This window comes from Zophobas morio, unplaced genomic scaffold (assembly GCF_036711695.1).
Source record: "Zophobas morio isolate AGI-343-1 ecotype UQ-CSIRO unplaced genomic scaffold, CSIRO_AGI_Zmor_V1 ptg000007l, whole genome shotgun sequence".
NCBI classification, from domain to species: Eukaryota; Metazoa; Arthropoda; class Insecta; order Coleoptera; family Tenebrionidae; genus Zophobas; species Zophobas morio.
In genome coordinates, this window is record NW_026972112.1 from 4,413,691 (window position 1) to 4,431,637 (window position 17,947).

At 32.7% G+C, this 17,947-nt stretch overlaps 2 protein-coding genes across 2 annotated transcripts; one reads left to right on the top strand and one right to left on the bottom strand.

Annotated features, from left to right (window-relative positions):
- The first annotated feature begins 6,656 nt into the window (after window positions 1-6,656).
- LOC135124034 (putative gustatory receptor 28b) lies at window positions 6,657-8,417 on the top strand. Its single transcript, XM_064048895.1, has 3 exons — window positions 6,657-8,038; window positions 8,088-8,177; window positions 8,231-8,417. The coding sequence occupies exons 1-3, from the start codon at window positions 6,953-6,955 to the stop codon at window positions 8,360-8,362; spliced, it is 1,308 nt and encodes a 435-aa protein (XP_063904965.1). The 5' UTR covers window positions 6,657-6,952; the 3' UTR covers window positions 8,363-8,417.
- Window positions 8,418-16,175: 7,758 nt separating this feature from the next.
- Window positions 16,176-17,369, bottom strand: LOC135124035 (uncharacterized). Its single transcript, XM_064048896.1, has 3 exons — window positions 17,133-17,369; window positions 16,837-17,056; window positions 16,176-16,645 (listed from the first exon to the last, which is right to left on the bottom strand). Exons 1-3 carry the CDS (start codon window positions 17,180-17,182, stop codon window positions 16,448-16,450), a joined length of 468 nt encoding a protein of 155 aa, XP_063904966.1. The 5' UTR covers window positions 17,183-17,369; the 3' UTR covers window positions 16,176-16,447.
- Window positions 17,370-17,947: the final 578 nt, after the last annotated feature.

Consider the following 17,947-nt stretch of genomic DNA (forward strand, 5'->3'; position numbering starts at 1 on the left):
ATGAACCTTGTCGGTGTCATGTTTACAAATATTACGTACGATTACGTTTGCAGAATTGAGAGCGTGTAATGTTGGTCACCTATATACGAACTGAAATATAGTTATAATTTTATAAAATGGTAAATAAAAGATGATGCAAATTTCTTTGACACTGAATTAATTGTCTTTAGTAGCAATTTTGTGCAATTTATACCTTAAGCTTGTATTCGACCTAATAAATTGACAAAAATTAAAATAGTCCTCCGGACTAAATAGATCGAATTTTCCGTCTAAAAATTTGCCCCTAGGACTAAAAACTTCAAAGAATCGAATACTCTAAACCGCAGTGCGAACTTTTGAACCGTTCTGGCGTTATGTCTTGTCAAATTTGAAAAAAGGCTGTTTTGTAACTCAAAAATGACACCTTTCTGTATATTTATTAGTCCTTCATACTAAACGGATGAAAATTTGCTCATCGAGCTAGAAAACTTCAACGAATCGAATACTTCAAATCGCAGTCCTGATTCTTGAACCGTTCTGGAGTTATTGTCCGTTGAATTTGAAAGAAAGGTGTTTTTAATTCGGAAATGATATTGTCCTATATAATCGTTTCCCCATTCTAAACGGGTCGAGTATATCTCAATAAATTGCACACATTTATTAGTGTGCATAAATAAAAACTGAAGACAGGTTACCAACGCAACAATGTGAAAAAACTAATTTTACTAAAACGGCTCTAATTTAAAAAATCCGAAATCATCGTGACATATTTATTTTATATCATATAGGAGCAGTATTATTTATGAGCATACATTACACAGTACACTCAATACCTAAGCTAATGGTATTGGTAATATTTTTTTTTTTTAAATCTGGTTATTAATCAATTTGTTTATCCATAAGTGTTTTAAAACTTCTGTTTATTTATAAATTTGTTGAAGCGTTTTTTCTTTTGTAAATTAGTTGATTCATAAATTTGCTTATTTATAAATTTAGTTATTTATTTAATTTGGTTATAATTTTTGTATGTAATAGTTTTCGTGAATTTGTTTTTTTTTTATAAATTTATTTGTAAAAATGTTTATAAATTGGTTTATCTCTAAATTTGGTCACTTATGATTCGTTAATAAATCTGTTTCTGTATAAATTTATTTTTTAAGTTGTTTATTGCTTTGTTTATTTATATATTTTTTAATCAATTTGTTCATTAATAAATTTATTTATAAATTTGTTAACTGAATTTGTTTGTTTTTATATATATGTGTTTATGTATATTTTAGTTTGTTTATATATTAGTTATATATTCGTTTGTATATAAATTTGTTTGGGTATTAATTTGTTTATAAATTTGGTCACATAATTTTGTTTATTCATACATTTATATAAGTATTATTTATTTATTTATAATTTTGTTTGTTTATACATTTATGTCTTTTTTGTCTATTAAATTTCTCTTCAGTTTCATAATTTTCCGTATGAAATTAAGAAAAAAAATGAAAAACGCTCAAAAATTGTTGAAAATCAATAAAAAAATCGAAAAAAATATACATATATATTTCTCGCAATATAGAAGGTTGGCTTTGAAATGTGGTGAATTTTTTCCCCCTAGTTATTTATTTAATTTTGTTAATTTTTTGTATGTAACAATTTATTTATTTATTCGTTTATGCATAAATTTATCTTTATGTGTTTATAATTTTGTTTATCTATAAATTTGTCTATAAATTAAGTTGTTTAAAATTTGTTAATTTATAAAGTTGTTCCCTCATTAATTTGTTTACTCAGAAATTTGTTTATCTATAAATTTGTTCACTTATGATTTATTTATAAATATGTTACTGTTTAGCAAAATTTTAAAGTTATATATTTTTTGTGTATATTTTTTTTTATAAATTTGTTCATATATTCATTTGTTTAAATGTTGGGCATATATATTGTTATTTATTCAAACATTTGTTAATTTATATCTTTTTTATAGGTACATTTGGTTATACTTATATGAATGGTTTTAGAGTTTGTTTGTTCGTATTTCTCTTCAGTTTCAGTTTTTCAAATGATTTTTTTTTCGGAAATAGTTGAAAAATGGTCGAAAATGTTAAAAGTGCCAAAATCAATCTTATTTTATCAAATAGTAGCCCCGCCCACCCACCCTCTATTTCCTTAGAAGGTATGTGATTTGCCAAAATCAGTACTACTCCTTTAAGAAAATAAAGGGTGGTGTTAGTACTTGTCAAAATAAGACTGATTTTGGCAAATCACATACTCTCTAAGAAAATAAAGGGTGGGTGGACGGGGTTAGTGCTTGCTACGATAAAACTGATATTGTCAAATGACATATAGGTACCCTCTACCCTTTATTTTCTTACAAAAATTGAAAACACTGAAAATCGTTGAAAACTAGATTAAAAAAAAACATTTCTCGCACTATAAGGTGATTATAGAAAGTTGGCTTTGAAATATCGTGAATTCTTCCCCTCATTGAGATGACTGATGAGTGATGACTAAAGGCCAATTTCAGGTTGATTTAGCGACGTCGCAAAACTGCATTGCTTTGATGGGAAGATCATATTATTCGACCCTCCTCGCCCAATCCATTAAATTTTTGCGACATCATCATGTCGCAAGTGTCAAATATAAGTAATATAACCCAACTTTTTCAATGTTTGTCGCTTGATAGATAGGCAACCAACAATTTAGGTCCAATAATAGATTACTACTTAACTCATGGAAGCGACCAATTCTTAATAAAAATGCAGTGACAGTGACTCCCTATATGTTTATGACAATCCATAAATTTTGTTTTTTTTTTTTACTATTATTATTTTGAAAGTTAATAAAATTGTTACAGTTATCCGCAACAAAAAAAAATCCAAAATTATCAAGATTTCTTTCAAAATATTGCAAAAAAATTAGTTAAAGACTGTTAGAGCCTCTGGCGGGGACCTGTTTCACCCCTCCCCACCCGTAAGGGTGGGAGCCAGAGCCACCCCCACCTTGGAACACAGGGTAGCATTTATTCTTAATTCTTAACTCATTCATACACATTCAATTCACAATTCTCAATTCGTAACTAACATTCAACTATCTCGGCCGCACGGTCATATACCAATCTATTCTTATCATTCTTATTTATCATAACACTTGTCACTAGCAATATACATTTATCTTACTGTTCGCTGGTCTTATTCATTTATACAACTTCGACATGGTCCTTCGAGCCGGATTAGCGACAGAATAACAGTGGTAGTGATAAGTGTAATTCTCAACATATCATTCATCGGCTGGAATTCAGCAAAGTAGTTATCAAAACATCACCTAGAAATCATCCGCGCAGTGTTCAACTATCGGTGACGACCGCGAGTGCTGTGCAAAATCCTCAAGTATCATTCAGCGTCAGCCAAGATAATTCTATCCAGGAATCCAGGATTCCAGGTAAGCTTTAATTCTGTTTGGTTGGTGTAATACATTATTCTCGTACTCAAGATGGTGGTAATCCAAGACAATACTTTTGTTAAATTTTCAATTCTTCTCAGCGAAATAGATTCACATTCTAAATTTATATCAAATGTTGCAAATCATCAAAAAAGAGGCCACTTAAAGCGTCGATTTGAAGACGTACAGCGAATTTATTCAGAATTACAAATGCTTGTAGTTCAGCAAAAATCCGAAACAATGGTAGTCCCGAATGACACGAGTAACACGGAAACGATCAAACCTATAATTTATAATATCAGAGACGTGCTAAATTATATTCAAAAAATATCCGAATTATATAAAGCTCTCATTGAGAAAACTAATCCATTGTGTACTTTCTCGAATTCATGTAAGATAAACACTAACGTGCCAACCACGGATCTGGAAAAAGCTTGTCAAAACTTAAAGCCTCTAAAGGTACACAAATTAAGAAATGGAGAACCCATCAAAATTCACAAAACCCATTTCAATGCTCTACCTAAATTGCCGTTCACTATTAGTAAAAAATCCCCTCCTGATTCCGTTGTTTCAAGAACGCCCAGTCTAATATTGAATTGTTCAAAATTTCCAAATTCAACACCGAATGAAGATAAAAATCATCCTGTTAATGATTGTTACAAGCCCGAAGGCGTATCTCTAATTAATTCAGATAAAACGTCTAATGCAGAGTCATCTACCGCACTAGACAAAGTAAAAAGTACTGCAGTTAATTCGAAAAACTGTGGCCCAATGTTAGTCTGTAACCAATTTGAATGTAGATCGCAATATTTATGTAAATCCGTAGACTCGAATATTAAAGACAATACGTCAAACATAGCAATACTCGACAAGAAAAAACATTCCGAAAATGCCATACCCAAAATAATAAGTCATTTCAGTAAAAACCCACCGGTGCTTCAAAATACCGCGCTGGGGTTGATTCTTAGCGGCAGTTTTGCATATTTAAAAAATAATACTTCCCATCATCACAAAATTAGTTCAGCCCAAATTATTTCTCGGTTCTTGGAAGCTGAAACCGTCAAAACCGGAAGCAGGTCATTAAGCAAAGGGTTTAAAAGCGATCTTTGTGCAACCCCTTTTCAGTATACTACCACAGGCCATTCACCCGATGGCTATTTCATGGTCAAACACCCCTTTTCGGAAAATCAGCCGCGGTTAGAGAATTTTACACAAATGCATCCAAAGTGGCTATTATCAGTCGAGAGGAAGTTGGGGCATTCCACAGTCCCTTATTTCGAAAATCTACCTAAATTAGGAAATTCCCCAGAACTCGCTCTCCAACTGCTATTGTTAGCAGAGGGGCGTAATCATAAACGTAACGAGGGTTTTATTGTCTCTCAAAGGAAGTACCTAGACCTTGTACACCTGAACGTACTTAACGAAAATTCATTAAATAATTTCATTTACCTGCAACACAATTGTGTTTTAAATCTTCACATTTCTGCCACTAAACTCTGCGTAGTTGTTGGCCGTTTAAATCTTAGTTCAAAGAGTTTAAATATGAATAGCCGGAAGTATACCGAAATTACTGATAAAAGCCATCTTGAGGGCGAGGGCGTGTATGCGCTCATTGTCAGAGTTAAAGCCGTCCTGAATTCGCGCCTTTCGAATCCTCTGTCCAGCGACCGCAATAATTTGGTCGCATTTATACCTGGCCAATGCCTCTTTCGGCCAGCCATCAATAGGTCCCTCAGGAAACCACCACGCCGTCGTTCCCATCAACAGGCCATCCCTTGGCACCTCATCCACGCTTACCATCAACACTTCTGGAAGTCGTGGTACCTCGAATATTTGACCACACTGAAAGGCAGGTTAGGGTGGCAAAGGCCATCTTCCAACGTTCCAGGAATGGCAAGATGGGTCCTCGTGAAGGAGGAGAAATTTCCGCGTCTACAGTGGCGGTTAGGACGCGGCCCTCCAACATCATTTTGGAAAGGAAGTGGTGGTGTGCGTAGTGTCGGTGAAGTGCAAAAGATAATTTCGCAATCGCATGCATTATCATTCTATTTAACCATATTGCATACATCTTGTCAATTTGTTATATGCATCTCCTTGTTGGTTTATTGTATTATGTACATTAATTCATATTTATATTGTTATATCCATTCACCATATTATTCACTCATCATATTATTCATTGATTCGGCACGTTATAATTGTTGTAAATTTATTTATAGATATATTGTAAATAATGTGTATTCGCTGATATTGTACCAATGTAATTTGTTTTAGATATCTTTTTTTAAAGTTTAATGCATTTCTTCAGGTTCATTGCTTTCTGTAACAATGTCCACCCAATTCATGTAATTTAATCTGTATTTATCATTACTAAATAATGTTTTCATTCTAATATTCCATATATTTTATTTTTGGTCTTAAAACAATGTAATTGTTTCAAGGCGGGGGGTATGTTAGAGCCTCTGGCGGGGACCTGTTTCACCCCTCCCCACCCGTAAGGGTGGGAGCCAGAGCCACCCCCACCTTGGAACACAGGGTAGCATTTATTCTTAATTCTTAACTCATTCATACACATTCAATTCACAATTCTCAATTCGTAACTAACATTCAACTATCTCGGCCGCACGGTCATATACCAATCTATTCTTATCATTCTTATTTATCATAACACTTGTCACTAGCAATATACATTTATCTTACTGTTCGCTGGTCTTATTCATTTATACAACTTCGACAAAGACTGTAAATTACGATATTGAAGTTGAACCATAAGCTACTGTTTAAAAATGTCGAGAAGTTGAACATTTTATTTATTTTTTAACGTAGAGTACAACATAAATTTATTACCACTTTTTAGTTATTTTTGCTTGACAAATACGTTAGTAAACTTTCCACATTCAATTATCATACGTTTGTCATACGTTTGTGTACACCATTCTGACTGACATGGATTTTCCCCCAGCTGCAGTAGTCACCAATTTAAATATTGTTTTGTTAGATTTTTGCTGTGGTAAAACGCATCTATAATTTTATATACATAATAACCAAGGGAATTATAAAAACGTTTCAGGATATTTAGGGCAAAGTCTGACGTCCAGTCACCAGTCCATGGTCCAGTCATAAAAGATTTAAAAGAATTGCTTCAACTTCAAATTTGAAATTTCATGACCAAAAGTCAAAATAAAATAAAATAAATAAAAACAAAGAATGAAAATCATAATCAGCCTAACCTCAGTTTTTTTACATAAATAACTGAAGACATTTACCAACACAATGACGTGAAAAAACGAATTTCCCTAAAACTGGTCTAATTTAAAAAATCCAAAATCATCGTGACACAGATGCTTATCTTATATCCTACATTATTTACGAGCATACATTACACAGCACACTCAATACCTGCTACTTATTTAATGTTCAATAAATCCACTTAACCGATGAAACAACAGTTTTTCTATCCATCAGACCCGTTATCACACAAACCCATCAGAAATTACCCTGTTCATAAATAATGTAACGCTACCATCCATTCTTCAATCTGATGATTACTTCTCAGTACGTAACCCGACACGCTTCATTGTACACACTATCTCAAATGGTGAGCGTCAAAGAAATGAGCATAGTCACAACACCTCAAGAAACCCTCCTCAAAATCTACTCTTCTCTCCGTCCTATCTATGCAGTCTGCAAAGCCATCGGTCTCAACACAGTCAATATCACAGAAAACGGAAATCTGAAACCAGAGAAATGTTCCCTGTACTTGAATTTTGGTTTCTATGTCACTATGTACAGCCTTGTCACGATTTACACACTCTTCAGCATTCTTTCAACAAACAAAAGTTTTGTTATCGCCAATAAGTACATTTTCTTCACCGAGTGCTGCGTGATGACCACCCTCATGCTAGTAGTTGTGATTTTCACTTTCCTCTTCAGGAAGGTACAAACCAAAGCATTTGATTTGTTGTCACACATCGACGTCTGCTTCACCAAAAACGGGTTTTCGCTCCCCTACAAAGACCTCCAAAGAACCAACTACATAATTTTGAGCATGATTGGGGTTTCTTTGCTCCTGCGACTATCCCTCTTGTTGCTGACCATGCACGTGGATTTCATCCAACAAACTGCTTTACTGTTTTCAGCCACCATTAAGACGTTCTCAAAGTACCAGTTCGTGGTGTTTGTTCTACAGCTACAAGCACGTTTTACCAAAATCAACTCCATCATACGGTCTTTTTACAAAGACTCCAGGCTGACCAAGCTTGTGTTGAACCCGGCGGTTCGTTCCATTCCAGAACGGCTGTACACTTTGTGCCGCCTACACTATAAACTGGCAAGTGTTTTGCAGAAAATTAACGCCGCTTTTGCCGTCCAGCTGCTGGTGTCAATCGCGGTGTCGCTTTTTGACGTGCTTTTCCAATCGTACTATTTGTACTATGTTGCAACTGGTAAAGCTACTGTTGCGTCAGTGTTCATGGTAATGAACCCGCTGGTGTGGTTACTGGATGAAACCATCGAGGTTTATTGGTTGGTTTATGCGTGCTCAAGCACGTGTGACCAGGCGAATGAAACTCCCACTAATTTGCACGAGTTGAGGAATAATTATTTCGAGATGGATATTGAAACTCACGTGAGTATGGGCGGGAAGGTGGTCAAGTTAATTTTATTGCATGTTGTAGGTGCAAACTTACTCATTGCAAATGTTGCATCAGAAGGTTCAGTTTTCAGTTTTGGGTTTCTTTGTTGTGGATTATACGCTTATTTATTCGGTATGAGTCATGTTTATGTAGTGATTAATGTGGTTCATTGTTGGCGGTTTAAGATTGTCGGTGCTGTTACGACCTACTTGGTCATCTTCATTCAGTTCGATCAGTCGTCGAGCGTAGACAATAGTTCGGATGGTCTAAACAACAGCACTTTGGGGTTAACTGAAACCATCTGCGGCAACGAGTAGAAAATGCAACATTTTGAGAAGCGCTGATGATAATATTACTTAAAGTAGCGGTCATTTCTACGGAACCACTCGATAAAAAGTCAAGTTGGTAGCCCTGTCATCTAGTACTTTACGCCGAACGCGATTGGTAGCGGTAGTTGATATGGCAATCGAAACTAGGACAACACGAATGTTTCGGTTGCCCTCAAATATGCCGCACTGTATCCCGTGCAGACTGTATGTTCTGTTCATCTATTTATTAAAATAAAATATCCACATTGACAATGAGGCCATCTAACCTGTCAAATTTTTGACACATGTTTTCCCCCAGAAACCCGTCAAGGTCACTTACACCAAACAAATTTTGAAAATTTACACTAGGGAGTGGTTCTATAGAAAAGATCGCGACTTTATATGTGTATTAGTATATGCAATTTTACAATGTGTTTCAGAATTACATCGTCGCTCAAAGGATTACAAAGTATTAATTAGTCGTCTCAAGAAACGATTAAATAAATCTTTACTGAAAAGTATACCCTTAAGTACGATATTGCGTGTGTTTCAGTAATAAACATAAGTAACAAAATTCACTGACCCGTTGAATTGTTATGTGAAGTTTTATTACTTTATAAGTATTTTTTTTTAATTATGGGGTATGCAAAGTACTCTTAATTATTCAGTTAAAAGAAACAAGGACAACAAAAAAGTTGAAATACTTATACAGTAAGCTGTTTTGAGAATTTTAATTAAGAAATTAGTGTAAGGTTATTTAGAATTCACCTCGCCCTGGAGTACAGTACATTTCCATTCAAAAAATGATAAAATTTTATTTTGCGAATTTAATTTTTCTTCAGTCATTAATACATAGTCACCCGGTACTACTAATAATAATTCATAAAAGTACTGTATTCTCAAATTTTCTGGAAAATGAGATGAGGCGTTATAGTTTTGATCAATAAAATAAACTGCCTCATGCAGTAATCATTATTTTTTCAGTCACCCTGTATAAGCCGTTATAAAAATATGAAGGCAAGTATAGACTCACAATATTTTGCATAATCTTGATTTTTTTCCAAAAATCTGAATGTTTAAGGTAAAAAATTGTCTGTTTCATATTTTACAATCAATTTTTTTATATATTGGTTTCTTAATAAATTTATATATTAATTTGTCTATTTATACACTTGTTCACTCATAAAATTCTTCAAAAATTTTTTTATTTATAAATCTGTTTATTAATAAATTTGTTGAAACATTTTTTCTTTTATAAATTTGCTTATTTAAGAATTTAGTTATTTATTTAATTTTGTTAATTTTTTGTATGTAACAATTTATTTATTGATTTGTATATTTATAAATTTATTTAAAAAAGTGCCTATAAATTTGTCTATAAATTAAGTTGTTTAAAATTTGTTAATTTATAAATTTGTTCCCTCGTTAATTTGTGTATTCAGAAATTTGTTTATCTATAAATTTGTTCACTTAGAATTTGTTTATAAATCTGTTTCTGTATACCAAAATTTATTTTTAAAGTGATATATTCTTTGTTTATATATTTCATTATCATTTGTTTAAATATTGGGGAATAAATAAAGCTTATTAAACATTTTTTGGGTATTTATTTGTTTATAAATTTGGTCACTTATGTTGTTATTTATTCAAATATTTGTTAATTTATATTTTTTTATAGGTACATTTGTTTATATTTATATGAATTGGATTAAAGAAACTGAAAAACTGTTCAATACATAGTTTATGTTTGTTCGGATTTCTCTTCAGTTTCACAATTTTTCAAATGATTTTTTTTCGGAAGTAGTTGAAAAATGGTCGACACGTTAAAAGTGCCAAAATCAGTCTTATCTTATCAAATACTAGCCCCGCCCACCCACCCTCTATTTTCTCAGAATGTATGTCATTTGCCAAAACCAGTCTTATCTTGGCAAATACTACTCCTCTAAGAAAATAAAGGGCGGGCGGGCGGGGCTAGTACTTGTCAAAATAAGACTGATTTTGGCAAATGACCTAATATCTAGGAAAATAAAGGGCGGGTGGGCGGAGCTAGTACTTGCTAATATAAAACTGCCATGATAATACTGATTTTGCCAAATGATATACCCCCTACCCTTTATTTTCTTGGAAAAAATTGAAAACAGTTAAAATCGTTGTAAACCAGATTTAAAAAAAATATTTCTTGCAATATAAGATGATTATAAAAGGTTGGCTTTGAAATATCGTGAATTTTTCCCTTCCTTGAGAGAAATGATGATTAAACGCCAATTTCAAGTTGATTTAGCGATATCGCAAAACTGCGTTGCTATGGTGGGAATATTATATTATATTTATTTAATATTGTTAATTTTTTGTATGTAACAATTTTTTTATTGATTTGTTGATTTATAAATTTGTTTATCTATAGATTTGTCTATAAATTAAGTTGTTTAAAATTTGTTAATTTATAAATTTATTTACTCAGAAATTTGTTTATCTATAAATTAGTTCACTTATGATTTGTTTATAAATTGTTTCTGTACACGAAAATTTATTTTTAAAGTTATATATTTTTTGTTTATATATTTTTTTTATAAATTTGTTTTTATATTAATTTGTTTATATATTTTTTATATATTCATTTGTTTAAATGTTGTACAATAAATAAAGCTTATTAAACATTTTTTGGGTATTTATATCTTTTTTATAGGTATTTGTTTGTACTTGAATGAATGTGTTTATTGGATTAAAAAATCTGGGACAGTTTATGTTTGTTCGGATTTCTCTTCAGTTTCACGGTTTAAAAAAAAAAATCGGAAATATGTAGTTGAAAAATGGTCGAAAATGTTAAAAGTGCCAAAATCAGTTTTATCTTATCAAATACTAGCCCCGCCCACCCACCCTCTATTTTCTTAGAGGGTATGTCATTTGCCAAAATTAGTCTTATCATAGCAAGTACTACTTCTCTAAAAGAAAATAAAGGCCTGGCGGGCGGGGCTAGTACTTGTCAAAATAAGACTGATTTTGGCAAATCACCTACTCTCTAAGAAAATAAAGGGCGAGTGGGCGGGGCTAGTACTTGCTAATATAAAACTGCCATTATAATACTGATTTTGCCAAATGATATACCCCCTACCCTTTATTTTCTTGGAAAAAATTGAAAACACTTAAAATCATTGAAAACCAGATTTAAAAAAAAATATTTCTAGCAATATTAGATGATTATAAAAGGTTGGCTTTAAAATATCGTGAATTTTTCCCCTCCTTGAGATAAATGATGACTAAAGGCCAATTTCATGTTGATTTAGCGACGTCGCAAAACTGCGTTGCTATGGTGGGAATATTATATTATATTTATTTAATTTTGTTATTTTTTTGTTTGTAACAATTTATTTATTGATTTGTTTATCTATAAATTTGTCTATAAATTAAATTGTTTAAAATTTGTTAGTTTATCAATTTGTTTATCTATAAATTTGTTAACTTATGATTTGTTTATAAATTGTTTCTGTACACGAAAATTTATTTTTAAAGTTATATATTTTTTGTTTATATATTTTTTTTTATAAATTTGTTTTTATATTAATTTGTTTATATATGTTTTATATATTCATTTGTTTAAATGTTGGGCAATAAATAAAGCTTATTAAACAGTTTTTGGGTATTAATTTGTTTATAAATTTGGTGACTTATATTGTTGTTTATTCAAACATTTGATAATTATATCTTTTTTATAGGTAGGTACATACATACTTATATGATGAATGTGTGTATTGGATTAAAGAAACTGGAACAGTTTATGTTTGTTCGGATTTCTCTTCAGTTTCACAGTTTAAAAAAAATATTTCGGAAATAGTTGAAAAAGGTCGAAAATGTTAAAAGTGCCAAAATCAGTCTTTTCTTATCAAATACTAGCCCCGCCCGCCCACCCTCTATTTTCTTAGAAGGTATGTCATTTGCCAAAATCAGTACTACTCCTCTAAGAAAATAAAGGGTGGTGCTAGTACTTGTCAAAATAAGACTGATTTTGGCAAATCACATACTCTCTAAGAAAATAAAGGGCGGGTGGGCGGGGCTAGTGCTTGCTAAGATAAAACTGATATTGTCAAATGGTATACCCTCGAAGAAAATAAAGAGTGGGTGGGCGGGGCCAACACTTGCCATGATAATACTGATTTTGTTAAATGAGATACCCTCTGCCCTTTATTTTCTTAGAAAAAATTGAAAACACTTAAAATCATTGAAAACCAGATTTAAAAAAAACTATTTCTCACAATATAAGGTGATTATAAAAGGTTGACTTTGAAATATCGTGTATCTTTCCCCTCGTTGAGATGACTGATGACTGAAGGACCAATTTCAAGCTGATTTAGCGACGTCGCAAACTGTGTTGCTATGGTGGGAATATTGTATTATATTATTATGTCGAATATTATTATTATTCGACCCTCCTCGCCTAGTCCGTTAGATTTTTGCGACATCATCACAACAACGCAGTTCGTCGTCGCAACTATCAATTATAACCCAACTTTTTCACTGTTTGTCGTCTGATAGATAGGCAACCAACAATTTAGGTCCAATGTTAGATTACTATCTAGCTCATGGAAGCGACCAATTCTTAATAAAAATAAATAAAGTTTGATTTTTTTATTATTATTTTGAAAGTTAATAAAATTGTTACGGTTATCAGCAACAAACAAAATTTCCAAAATTATCAAGATTTCTTTCAAAATGTTGCAAAAAAAATGTACATTACGACTTTAAATCTGTTTATTAATGAATTTGTTCTTTCAGAAATTTGTTTATTTATACATTTTTTGAAGCGTCTGTTTATTTATAAATTTGTTGAACCTTTTTTTGTCTTATAAATTTGATTATTTAAGAATTGTTAATTTTTTGTATATAGCAATTTATTTATTGATTTGTTTATTTTATAAATTTATTTTTGAAAGTGTTTATAAATTTGTTTATCTACAAATTTGTCTATAAATTAAGTTGTTTAAAATTTGTTAACTTATAAATTTGTTTATCTATAAATTTGTTCACTTATGATTTGTTTATAAATCTGTTTCCAAAATTTATTTTTAAAGTTATATATTTTCTGGTATAATTTTTTTATAAATTTGTTTATACATCTATTAGTTTGTTTATATATTCATTTATTTAAATGTTGGGCATTAAATAAAGCTAATTAAACATATTTTGGGTATTAATTTGTTTATAAATTTCGTCACTTATATTGTTATTTATTCAAACATTTGTTAATTTATATCTTTTCTATATGTACATTTGTTTATACTCATATGAATGTGTTTGGATTTAAAAGACTGGAAGACTCTTCAATACACAGTTTATGTTTGTTCGGATTTCTCTTCAGTTTCAGTTTTTCAAATGAATTTTTTTTTCAGAAATCGTTGAAAAAAGGTCGAAAATGTTAAAAGTCCCAAAATCAATATTATCGTATCAAATACTAACCCCGCCCACCCGCCCGCTATTTTCTTAGAGGGTATGGCATCTGCCAAAATCAGTCTTATCTTAGCAAGTACTAGTCGGCGGGGCTAATACTTGTCAAAATAAGACTGATTTTGGCAAATGACCTACTCTCTAAGAAAATAGAGGATGGGTGGGCGGGGCTAGTACTTACTAAGATAAAACTGGTATACCCTCGAAGAAAATATAGGGTGGGTGGGAGGTACCAACACTTGCCATGATAAGACTGATTTTGCCAAATGATATACCCTCTACTCTTTATGTTCTTAGAAAAAATTGAACACACTTAAAATCGTTGAAAACAAGATTAAAAAAAATATATTTGTCGCAATATAAGGTGATTATAAAAGGTTGGCTTTGAAATGCCATGAATTTTTCCCTTCGTTGAAATGACTGATAACTAAAGGGCCAATTTCAAGTTGATTTAGCGACGTTGCAAAACTGCGTTGCTATGGTGGGAATATTATATTTATTATTCGACCCTCCTCGTCAATCTATTAGATTTTTGCATCATCATCATCATAACAACGCAGTTCGTCGTCGCAATTATCAATTATAACCCAACTTTTTCACTGTTTGTCGTCTGATAGATAGGCAACCAACAATTTAGGTCCAATGTTAGATTACTATCTACTCATGGAAGCGACCAATTCTTAATAAAATGCAGTAACAGTGACCCCCTATAAGTAAATGACAATGAATAAATTTTGATTTTTTTATTATTTTTTTAGAGTTAATAAAATTGTTACGGTTATGAGCAACAAACAAAATTTCCAAAATTATCAAGATCTCTTTTAAAATACTGCAAAAAAATTTTCAAAACCGTACGTTACGACTTTAAATCTGTTTATTAATGAATCTGTTTATCCATACATTTTTTGAAACTTGTGTTTATTTATAAATTTGTTGAAACAATTTTTCTTTTATAAATTTGCTTATTTAAGAATTTAGTTATTTATTTAATTTTGTTAATTTTTTGTATGTAACAATTTATTTATTGATTTGTTTATTTATAAATTTGTTTATCTATAAATTAAGTTGTTTAAAATTTGTTAATTTATAAATTTGTTTTCTCAGAAATTTGTTTATCTATAAATTTGTTCACTAATGACTTATTTATAAATCTGTTTCTGTATTCCAAAATTTATTTTTAAAGTTATATATTTTTTTATTTATATATTTTTGTTTATATGTATATGTATGTATATATGGTGGGAATATTATATATGTATATTATTCGACCCTCCTCGCCCACTATTAGATTTTTCAGCAACAAACAAAATTTCCAAAATTATCAAGATTTCTTTCAAAATATTGCAAAAAAAATAGTTAAAGACCGTACATTACAACTCATGAGCTACTGTTTTAAATTTTATTTATTTTTTAGTTACTGCGAAAAAAACCAACGAGCGGTTTTTTACGTAAAGTACAACATAAATTTATTACCACTTTTTAGTTATGTTTGCTTGAAAAATACGTTGGTAAACTTTCCACATTCCATTACCATACGTCTGTGTACGCCATTCAGACTGAATTGGATTTCCCCCCAGTTACACTGGTCAGCAATTTAAATATTGTTTTATTTGTTTTTCGCTGTAGTAAAACGCATCTACAATTTTTATGAACATAATTTATAACCAACGTAGTTATAAATACGTTTCAAGATATTTAGGGTAAAGTCTGACATCCAGTCATAAAAGATTTAAGAGGATTTTGACATGAGGTCATCAAATTTTTGGAAATGTGAATGGATAAATTTTGGTTACGATTTTGTCATCTTCATGATAATCATAAAGCACTTGAGCTTTACAATAAATCAGTTCGACAACGTAACAAACCATCACTGATAAATTCCTTATATAGACACAGTCCGACGGAAATGGGATAAATATACCTGCACATATTGCCGTATTTTTCAACGAAAATTTTAACTCTTACTTCCTCAATTTCTCACGTAATATAAACACCTGGTATTGTTACTCATGAAAATGGATGTTATAAATCATATTGTTTACATACTAATACAAATTTTGCACTTCTTCCAGAATTTATGAAGTGCAGTTAAACTCAAGGCCAACTCAAGAAATGATAAGTCAAACAAAAATATTCACCACTTTGATTTTAAACCAGTATTTGTGATAATGCATCAGTCGTAAAACCTTGTCCCAACTTCTAAAACAATTTGACCCGTGAATTTTAAATTACAATTCCCCGTATGCTAGCGCGATTCTGGAAAGCTACCGTTACCAGGTTGGCCACCATGAACTTTGCATTATCATCCCATCAATATTCAAATGCCACTTTCCGTATCTCCCCATTTCCCATATACAATCCTTGGAATCGCAAATAAAACAAGTTATTTATCAATATCATCATTTATTGATTATCTGATAAATATGTATAACACAATAATCAAATAAACTCGCTAATCACAAGACCCAATGTCACACCTCCAAATCTCAACGGCATGAACAATTATGCGCAAATTATAGTAATAATCACACAATTATTGTAAATTAACGCTAATTCACATGCGGCACTCCGCCGCAGCAGCAACCTTTCGGGCTGCAAACAACACATTTCATTAAATCTCATTAGTGCTCAATCACTTCAAGTCCAATAAAAACTTCATCTAGGCAACTCTACAATGGGTCTCGGAAACTCCTCTAGCGTACATTCATAGAAATCCGCTAACTCCTGCTCCGAGGGCGACAGCGGCGGCTCCGGTTTTCCTTCTACATTCACATCCTTAACGATAATGGCGCAAGGACAGTCCACTTTCGACCCCAGACCGCAATATTCCGCCAATTTCTCGCTGCTGTCCACCTGAAACAAGACATTTAAAGGTCAACGTTGTACTCGCAAGCGGCACGAGGTCGACGTGCGATCGATCGCAAAAGCGCAATTACATTATCCAGAAAACGAGACCGGGTTTTGTTCGACGACCTTCAGGTCCGAGGGTGTAATGTAATTGCGCCTTAAGCAGAGTTCTTTGAACTAAATTAATCGATATTTACCTGGATCACAGGAATGTAGTTCTCGTAGCAGAAGGCCTGAAGCAGGACCGTCTGCATGTGGGTAGCGGCGTCCCCGGGTCTGGTCAAGGGGAGCACGCACAGAAGAACGTCGTCGGAAGCTTTTTCCAGACGGGCGATGGCAGGGAGAAGACCGCAGACCAGCCGACGTTCGGCTTTGGCCTGGGTTAGGACGCCCTGAAGCGCATTGCCAAGTTTACTTCTGCAACAACAAAATTCGTTAGAATCGGGTCAACTTACAACCGGACAAGACCGAACTTGTTTGAACTGAAATTTACCTGTTGATCATTTTGCACTTGTCGCTGTTCTTGAACTTTAAGATGCACATGTTGATGTCGGTGTTGTGTTTGTGGCGTATGTTGAACTTCACTTTCGCTGTAAGCGCAATGTAATCCCAATGGCACAATCACAAATCACTTTACAAAATATTGTGTAATAGCACTAGCCACTCTCTGTCCTCAATTCGTACCTCACTCCTCGTCGTTTAGTCGCACAGTGACGTAAACCACGTTGCGGACGCTTTTATACGCAGCTGCAGGAATGCGGAGTGGGGCGACAACAGACCGAGAAGAGCGATTCGAGGAATGCCCCGGTCGAACATTTTATTACTCATACGAAAAGTACGTGTGATTTCTCTGGGTTATGAAAGACGCGGGGTATTCCAACGGGTTTTATCCTGTTGGCGTTCCGGCGGGGATCTGGGAAGGATCTGTCTACCAGGAAGTCGGCGGAACGGGTAAATTCGGGGAACGCTCCCGGTTACCTGTCGGAATCCGTTTTAGCAGGAATCCGCAAGTTTGGACTTGTGGAAGTGGGGCTTATCTGCGTTACGCGCAACGGTTAATTGGTATCGAAACTAAGTAACAAAACAGATAGTGCTTTATTACTATGAAATGTTTGTGACATTGCATGTGTCGGATTACTTTTGATTAGGTTTTAAACGTAGTGCGTCTATTATGACGTCCGATTTTTTATTTGTTTACTGAATTCGGAGAAGATTGAGAGCCCAGACTGTAACGATCTAAATTCCGCGCATTGTTTTTGTCGGTTGGTGTACGTTGTTTTTGAATTTTGACACAATTAGCGAAAACAA

Coding starts and splice junctions, on each gene's coding strand:
- LOC135124034 (XM_064048895.1), top strand. CDS start 6,953: ATGATTACTTCTCAGTACGTAACCCGACACGCTTCATTGTACACACTA. Junction 8,039..8,087: donor AGATGGATATTGAAACTCAC/GTGAGTATGGGC, acceptor TGCATGTTGTAG/GTGCAAACTTACTCATTGCA. Junction 8,178..8,230: donor ATTATACGCTTATTTATTCG/GTATGAGTCATG, acceptor TGGCGGTTTAAG/ATTGTCGGTGCTGTTACGAC.
- LOC135124035 (XM_064048896.1), bottom strand. CDS start 17,182: ATGTGCATCTTAAAGTTCAAGAACAGCGACAAGTGCAAAATGATCAAC. Junction 17,057..17,132: donor AAGTGCAAAATGATCAACAG/GTAAATTTCAGT, acceptor TTGTTGTTGCAG/AAGTAAACTTGGCAATGCGC. Junction 16,646..16,836: donor ACTACATTCCTGTGATCCAG/GTAAATATCGAT, acceptor GTCTTGTTTCAG/GTGGACAGCAGCGAGAAATT.